Source organism: Hakea prostrata, chromosome 8 (assembly GCF_041222555.1).
Source record: "Hakea prostrata isolate BN-2017 chromosome 8, UWA_Hpros_2, whole genome shotgun sequence".
NCBI classification, from domain to species: domain Eukaryota; kingdom Viridiplantae; phylum Streptophyta; class Magnoliopsida; order Proteales; family Proteaceae; genus Hakea; species Hakea prostrata.
The window spans coordinates 13961334-13970383 of record NC_142607.1 but is presented as its reverse complement, the minus strand read 5'-3'; the positions used below and the strand labels follow the sequence as shown (position 1 = coordinate 13970383).

The 9050-nt window shown below is 37.5% G+C and overlaps 1 protein-coding gene across 1 annotated transcript; it reads left to right on the top strand.

Annotated features, from left to right (window-relative positions):
• The first annotated feature begins 2893 nt into the window (after positions 1-2893).
• LOC149007102 (uncharacterized) lies at positions 2894-7770 on the top strand. The gene is made up of 3 exons (XM_089166899.1): positions 2894-3227; positions 3384-3567; positions 7084-7770. Exons 1-3 carry the CDS (start codon positions 3086-3088, stop codon positions 7304-7306), a joined length of 549 nt encoding a protein of 182 aa, XP_089023025.1. The 5' UTR covers positions 2894-3085; the 3' UTR covers positions 7307-7770.
• Positions 7771-9050: the final 1280 nt, after the last annotated feature.

The following is a 9050-nucleotide window of genomic DNA, read 5'->3' as shown; positions in this document are numbered from 1 at the left end:
ACTTTACCTTTACTCTATCCCTAATTCTCTGTTTCAATTTTTCATTTCATCATTCACTCATTTTCTTAGATTTACTTGTTTTGTCTCTGTTAATATCAAATTCTATTGATTGTTTGATCGTAATTTCATTAGGATTTTAATGAACTAATAACAAAAGTGGCATGGGTTCATTTGTACAAAAATTGTACCGCACTAGATATTGTGTTTAAATCATTTTTCTGCACCGATTTAATACCAAAACCGTTTCGAACCATTTTTGTAAATACCGAAACCGTACCGTACATTGTAAATTATGTACAGTATAGTTTTGATTTTCGGTATTTAAAGTTGGTACCGTATCGAATTATCAAAACCATATCAATTGATACTCTTATTAGGCCTTACTAAAATTTTACTTTTTTTATTCTCTAATATCTATTGGTGGCGGCCCTTACCACTATTGTGCTGTAAAAAAAGCGTCACGGAGCATATTGTTCTCTCCAATAACGGAGATGATTGAGACTCAATTGTACATGTTGAACCGGGCCGAAGCCCTGAAAAGTGTGAAACCCTAAAAGCCAACGGTCAACAGATCCCTGACGTGTGGTTGAATTAAACATAAGAACCAGATACTCACTCAGTGGTAGTGGGCCTGGAGAGTATTGAATTAATAGAACTCACCTAACGTCGTTACTAAATACCAACCATCTTACCAAAAAGAAAAACTACCAACCAACTATTAGTTGCAGAGATAGTAATATAATAAAAAGAAGAAGCAATTGAAGTTGAGGATCTGAATGCTTCTGGAAATTACAATCGGCTTTTGATGTAAGCATGGCATCTTAAAATAGTTTAGCTGTTGCTCTCATAACTAACGTAAGATTTATAATTAAAGACAGCATTTCAATTATATTTGTTAGGAGAAATTTAAATTTTTATTCTTGGTATGAATAACTGAATGGGAATAAATTATCAAAACTAATAAATGTGAATAAACTACATATTTCCTTATGTTCTCTTCAGCTTTGTCTTATAATATAAGTTTGTTTGATTTCGATATCATTGAAAATGGGCCTCACTAGTAGGTAGGTCTAACTGTTAATGGAGACTCAAAGTTCTTTGACCTCTTTATCGTAAGGTGTTAGTGCCCATTAATTGAACTACTTAATGGTTAAGTTAATTACATGTTTTTTCCTTGCTCTTGACGATATCCATTCCTCTTTTTTCTTTCTTTAGGTTAATGTGTTTTGATTACCAAAAAAAAAAATCAAATCTAATCTGTCTTTATATATATGAGTTCAGATCAGCTCCCGACGTGTTCCCGACCACACAAAACAGTAGGGCCACGGTGAAAAACACTTTTTGGAAAAAACAAAAAAAATTTAAAATTTCATCCATGGGGCCCACTGTTTTGTGTGGTCGGGAACCCGTCGGGGAGCACTCTGTGCTACCCCAACGGAGTGAGGATCCGGAATCTGGATTCCTATATATATAGATGCCCTAGTTATTATAATTTTACTTAAACTAAAACCATGGGAAGGAGAGATCTGAATTCATACCAAAACCTTTTTCTTTGTTAGGTGGAGGGGGAAGAGAAGAAATCAGGTCTTCTCAAACACAGTACTACCTGATAAGCAATGGGCCCAGCACAGCCTAAAATTTTGGGCCCAAGGAATTTTGTTTTGGATGGGCTGAACTAGGCCCAACTTGAGTATGGTCTAGGCTCAGAATACTATAAAACTCCCCACCTTTGCCTGACCTTATTTCCAACTCCCCAGGCTATATTCAGTGTTTGTGATTTTTTGAGAATAATTTCTAACCAAATTTTATTCAAAATTGGAGCAGGAATAGCTCAAGGCCTCAGTAGTACAAACTTTAGAGAGCTAAGGAGTGGATTGTGACTGCCTTTCTAACTGAAGAATGGCAATAGTATTACATTATCTTGGGATATAAATAAACTTTCAAGAAAAAAAAAAGAGAAACAGAGAGAGATGTGAGGAATAATTTAGGATGACCGTAATTCAACTTGATTTGATTTTGGAATTTGAAATTCTGGTTGTCGATAGCAAAAATGTTGGACTTGTACTTAGCTTATGAATTAGACAAATTTCTTTTTTCATCTAAAGTTCATTGGGTCAACTTATGTGCACCTCGAATTATCCTTCACATAGTTTTTATTCTTTTATATAGTTTAAATATAGGGCAACAACACGCGTTCACCCCTGGCATCAAGGAGAGGGACTTTTGATATTATATTATAAGGTGTTAGGATTAAAGTGATCAATCACACACAATCAAATAGAAAACAAGGAAGAAAACATGGATTTTACCCTGGTTCACCTCAATGTGAGGCTATGTTTAGCATTAGGTTTTTCACTATATTTTTCTTGAAAACAACTACATACAATGTGTCACAAGAGAATATATATATATATAAGCCTAAACTGTAAGGAAACTCTGAGGCTCACTGAAACATAGACCATCTACAATGTCCGTTAGCAGTACAATGTGAAGCATGTGTCATATTCAAGTATTCAACATAAGGCATTGCTTGTTTGCCAACTGAACCAACCCTTGGGTTGCGTTTGTTTGCAAAGTAGGGTGGAGAAAAAATATGTGGGCCCCATGTGTAATGGGGTGAGGGAGAAAGAAAGGAAATGAATGAATTTTGTGAAAAAAACGTTAATTATGGGTCATACTTTTTACTTTTTTCACAAAGTTCCACATATTTTATCGAGTTTTGAAAAGACTTGGGGTGAGAAAATTGGCTTACCACTTTATAGACAAGTTATTTGTCTCTAATTTTTCTATTACAAGCAACCAAACAAACAAACTAATTTATTAAGGTTTTAGACGTGGAACTATTTTACTAGTTGGAATTGGGATCGATCATGGTGTACTCTATAGTCTGATCCAATTTTACGAATTCCGGTTCGTGAAATCAAGCCGGACTGGACGAGCACAGTTTTTTTGTTTTGCTTTTGGGTGCAAATCGGCGCGTGTTCTCTGGAGTCTGGAAAACTGCGAGAACTGAATGGTTGAATCGAACACAGACGCCGCATAAGACCAAGAAACGCGATTCTCCTAAAGCACAAAGAGGTAAATTATGCAGTCAATTCGTAGATTTGTTGCTGTGGGGAACCAAAACCCTAACCTCTGGATTGGGATCCGGAGCTTATCGACTTCCGATGCCGCTTCTATGAAGAAAAACGTTGGATCTTTCCTCGATTCACTTGGTCTTAAATCAGGTTTGAGTATCGATTTAATCTCACATTAATTTTCAGATAAAACTAGTTGATCATTGTTCGATTCTGTTTCTTTAGAACCAATTGCCTATGCAACTTGGAGTCATTCTCGTGGATTCATGTTTGTCTGAATTTCGGCTGTGAAATGTCTACGCTTAGGTGTTACACTGGTGCAGAACTGTGGCGACAGCGAAATTGGAAAGATTGTGATTCAAGCGGCTAAAGAGCGCAAGTTTCAGACCATAAGCATAATTGATGACAAGCCTGGAACTCCTGAGATAATTGAAGAGCTTAAGGCACTTGGTGGGGATATTGTTGTACCAGAAAGCTATACGAAAACTTGGTACGTTTTCTCTTCCACCAGCGCTGTTGTTGCTTTTGTTTGAAGTCTACTATTGTTATTGTTATCCCCAAAATGAATTGATCAGATTTCTGGGGTCATTGAAGATGGTTCCCAATTTGACTGGGGCATCGTCTAGCCAAGGGCCCTGTAGATTGGATTGTTCATAAAATTTAAAACTAATTTGATAGTTGAGCAAAGTTCCTTTCTGTCTCTCCACTGCGTTTAGAAACTTCCACGTGTAATCTAGTGTCATGGGTAAGCATCTGCGTTTCAAAGTAGTTTACACTGCAAAATGGTGTCTTTAGGAGATAAGTACATAGGACCCCCCTTTCCTAGTAGTTCATATCTTCAACAGGCCACATGTTGTAGCGTACTTTTCTTTACTGAAGATTGGTTAAATGCTGTATCATCATTTTTATTTCAAAGCTGTAGCATCTTTTGCTCACTTATTTGTTAAAAAATAAAACAAAAATAAGTAAAGAAAGAACAAAAGAGAAAAGGTTGTAGGTAAAAGAAATTCTTTCTAAAAATTTCTATAGAAACTCTTTTCAACTTTGGGATCTAATCCTACCAGTCCAGGCGGCTCTGCAGGCCCCCAGGTGATATCTTTCAATTTTATCACATCTTATTCACTATGTTGTTGCCATTGTATTTTCTTAAAATGCTTCAATTTGTATTCCTATGGTTTTTAGTTTTGCCACTTGTCCATCATAAGATTTTCATTAGAAATATCGCTCTTAATACTGTCATCGAGTTATCTGCAATCTATGAATTTGCTAAATTTTTGGTTGCTAGGAACGGTTCGAATATGCATTGCTCAATGGCATATAAAAATTTTCTCCTTCAACAGTATTGTTGTCTTTATTGGTCACTGACACAACATTCCAGAATGCCTCCTTGCTTGCTTCATTCTCCATGAACAATTATTCAGTATGAAACTGAGATCTGACACTGGTTGTGATTCCCAAAAGCGTAGGGTTGTCACAGTGGTATTAGAGGAAACTCCTGAAACTGATGGTGGGGCCACATCATATGACACCCAAGAAAGGGGCCTGGGTTTTTACAGAATGTGACAACCAAGAGGATGGCAAAGTACCTGCCCACCCAGGAGATCATTGAGAGATCCATAACAAGAAATGACTTAGTACCTGAGGGTTTGGGAGATTGGTGATGGCATGTAAACTTAGTTCCACATCAGCTAGGAAGGGAGATCCTGGGCTATTGATAGCAGAAATAGCACCCTTTATTTTCTATTGGCTCATTTTAAGCCCTTTATGCTGGAAGTGCCAAAACGGACAATATCATGCCAAGTGAAGGACTGGGTTGTTTCAAAATTGTATGAAACACTTAGTTCAAGCGAAATTCTTCAGGATCATTTCTTCTAGTCATTCTCTTGATTAGTTAAATTCCCTTCCCCCAACCCACTTTGTTTTAGAATGTAGAGATCTAACACCATGTGAAACATATTAAACACTTGAGTTCAAGCTCTGAAATCATCTGAAACACTTGAGCTCAACCCCACTCTTTAGGATCATTCTTCTAGTCATTGTTTGGAGTATTCAAGTTTCCTCAGAATGCAGCATCCAGGTAATAAGGCCTTTATTTTATTGATTATTGTATCTCTTCCTTAGAAGATCTGATAAGAAGGACATGGCTCTGATCCTGGTAAGTGTCCATGTTTACAGTGGTAGATTTATTCCAGACGCATGGTAAGCATTGAAGTAAAGTCTTAGACCTAAAGGGTATAATTCTTCAATCTGCAATTGTGTGCTTATAGAACATCCATGTTGTGAAGGAAAAAAATCTAATGTGATGCTTCAATGTTATGGGGTCATTTTTCTTTAATTTTCACCACTTCACCCTATTCAGTAAATTTTATGCTAGTAATCAAGGTTTATATGCAAGTACGGCTATGTACAGTTATATCAGTATGAGTAGCTGAGGGAATTATTTACTTACAAAGCATTTTGAGTCATAAAATGGGCTATAGCAATTCACTCCAGTGAAATTTCAAGCATTTAACTATGAATATGGACAGCAGCAAGTTGAAACTCTTTGAATATATTAATGGACATCCTTGGGCTGGTTCTGAGAAGTCCTCAAGCTCTTTGATGTTATTAAATACCGATATATTTCTGCAGCTATGCTCTTAGGCATCATCCCTGTTTGCGAAGTGTCTGAAGAGCACTAGAAGCATGATCTTTTCAAGAGTGATGAGTATGGTGGAATTGCTGACTGTGCTCTATCCAAGATGCTGCAGAAATGCACTTCTTAAAGCAAAGCGTCTGCAGCGGGTCAAAAGATGATGTGCTGAAACCCATCATTTCTTCATACATTACAATTGCTTAACATAGTTAATGATATGTCAGTGGTAGAAGTTTGTTGATTCAAGCAGTCTACATGAAGTAGCAAGATCTAGGACAGTGTGTGCCTGATGTTTTGCATGGGAAATGAGAGCCATCAGGGTGCTTGGTGTTGAGTAAAGAACAAATTGGTAATATACCTCAGTAAATGTTGTGCCCTTCTCTTAGGTCCCCTGTCAAGGTTGAAAATTTTCGCAGGTTTAGATTGCAAATTTATTTAGGGGGTTGAGGTTCTGTTTCCTTCTAACCATTACAGACTGTCTCTAAACATTTTTCCTTATCATGGGCAAATAGAAATATGTTTCGAAGAGTGGCACTACCCGACTGAATTTTGTGGCATATATCTCCAAAGAGCCAGCATCTCATTGAAATCTGTTATGGTTAGTCCCACATTGGTGCCTTACAAGCACTGATGTGGGCTGATATACCTTGGCAAACCCCCACTTGGTAAGCCGGTTTTCCAGGTGGTGTGGAACCGAGGTCGTATCAAAATCCATGATCACAGACGAGTCTTGCATTCTGGTCTATTGATGGATATCCATTTTAGGCATTTGCATTACTAAATAAACATTGACCCAATTAACCCACATTGAGTATACTGGAATGGTTTCCCTATTTTTTATGTCGAGTGGTAATCAATACATGACTCTTGGTTGGACCCTGTTCATTCCTAAGTGATAACATCCTGCCATATGTATCAAATAGCCCCTCTGTTCCTAGAAGTTGCTGCCTTGATGAACTGCGGGTCTTTGACACCAATGACTTGTTTTTTAATTAGTCGTCGATTAACATATCGATTATCTAGGCTATTCATATGGTATAAGTGAAATAGTTGCAATCTATTGGCTCTTCACTTGGTGGTTTTATTTAGAGCTATTTCCAAATGTTGTGCCTGTTTGACGTTACAGTTTCTTCTACTTGTGATGTCGTACTGGTAATTTTTCAGCCCTATCCTGAGACTGTTAATTCTTAGATATTCTTTTTCAGGTAATCTGTTGATTCTTAGAGTTGTAATCCAGTCTTTAAGCTGAGAAGAATTCCCATTATGTGTGAGCATGCATGTCGAATACCTATTCCCTCTGTCTCGGTTCAGCATCCTTATGTTGTGTATCTTCATTGGTTACTCTATTCACTCTGGTCTCCCTGTAACCAGGTATATGAAGCGACTGGCTAATGAGCTACGCCCTGCTGCCGGTTTAAATTTCAGTGTTGGATACCAGGCAACTGCTGTTTGCAAGGCAGTGGCTGATGGTGGCACATTTATAACATATGGGAAGAAATTGCCACAACATGTTGTTTATGGTGGTGCAGAACGTAAGCCAGTTGAATGGAGTACATTCCTCAAGGAGAAAAACCTGAAGGTGATGACTCTTTAAGCATAAGCCATTGGATTTTTGTGATACCTGATGGATGTGGATTGGCCTTCCAGCTATCAATTCTCAGAGGTCTCTCCCATTTTCTTAATGAAAACTGAGAGGATTAAGTTCTTCTTCGTATTTTATAATGAATTGTTGCTCTTTTTTTTGGGGATTTTTGGATATTCATAAATGGATCTGGAACTTGGAACTGGTGTGCATATTTTGGGAATATGCAACTCAATTGGGATTCATAAATGCTGATTTAACTTGGATCCAAAGTTTACAATCATCTCATTGGGTCTACTGTGTCTTTTTGAATATTTGGAATGCTGGAGGGTGTATATCATGATGCATTCGGGTGGCATAAGCTTAAACATTTTATTATTCTAAACTTGGGTCACTGATTTTAAATCGTTCCTTGGGACTATAGAATGAACAAGATTACCTACTTGTGACTTCCCTGATGTGATCATCGACTGCTGAATCAAAACCATTAAAGTTTATTTCTCAACTGAATTCCATCTTCTCCTTCCTTTTCTTCCCTGCTGTCCAAATTCGAGATATATATTCTAGTAAAATTGATGAAGAATTATTATTTTTATAAGAATTGAGGTTTGCCCAGGCTAGTTCACGCGCGCATTGGTTTTATCCTTATATATAAGGCGTCACCCCTGACTCCTAGGGATTCAAATTCTTACTTCAGATTATGAGGCATTGGTTTTTGACCCCTCAAGTTAGAATTATTAAGAATCTTATGGCTCTGAAAGGATGAATGATGGTTCTAACTTCTACCCCTAGCATAGACTTCAAAGCAAGGTTTTTAAAGCCGTATCAATATTCAATCTATATTGGCCTTGATTGATGCTGAAACATTTCAACTAGGCCTGTAAACGGACCGGATTCGGCTCGGATACACCAGTATCCGAACTCGAATCCGATTAGCAAATCCGCTATCTGAATCCGGCAAAAATTTAGAGAAGGCATCCGAATCCGAAACTTTATCGGATATCCGATAATAATCCGATCCGATAAAATATCCGATTATTGATTGATAATTGTCACTTTTTTACATTTTTAACTATAAATTTCTAATTTCCAATTACCGAATACCGCTGTCCGAATCCGATTACCGGTATCCGAATCCGATTATCATCTATTTTTAAAGAAAAAATGTTAAATACTTTACTCTATCTGGATAAAAATTTATCCGGATATTATCCGATCCGATAAGCAATTATCCGAATCCGAATCCGGTTGCTTAACGGACGGATACGGATATTTTCCGGTAAGAAAATTTTCGGATACGGATACCCTTAAACGAATACGAATGCGAATTCGGAGGCGGATTTCGGCTATCCATTTACAGGTCTAATTTCAACCCATCTGACTATATCGGATGGCTCAGCCCTTAAAAATAATTTCAACGGATATTTGACATCATGCTTGAACTCTGGAAGGTTGGAACAGGGAGGATGGAGAAGGGGGTTGAGGTTGCCTTATATGGGATACACAAGGGTCTTTCCTTAGCTGCACATAGCAGTCCGTGTAGGGAACCATCAGCGGCAATGGTGGAATTAGAAGCCATTAGAGATGATGATCATTGTGGGTAGAAAATCTTCAAGTTCTTTTGGGACTATCAATATGGATGCTTTTTTTCTTTTTCTTTTTTTTTTGGGTACAAAGGGGCTTTATTAAGTCAGGAGATGGTGATATTAATATATGCTTCAGCCACTATCTCTTCACTAAGAGTTGTTGGTTTCAA

Excerpts from the sequence above, each read along its gene's own strand:
- LOC149007102 (XM_089166899.1), top strand. The coding sequence starts at position 3,086 with ATGCAGTCAATTCGTAGATTTGTTGCTGTGGGGAACCAAAACCCTAAC. Across the intron at positions 3,228-3,383 it reads TTCACTTGGTCTTAAATCAG|GTGTTACACTGGTGCAGAAC; the intron begins GTTTGAGTATCG and ends GTCTACGCTTAG. Across the intron at positions 3,568-7,083 it reads GAAAGCTATACGAAAACTTG|GTATATGAAGCGACTGGCTA; the intron begins GTACGTTTTCTC and ends CCCTGTAACCAG.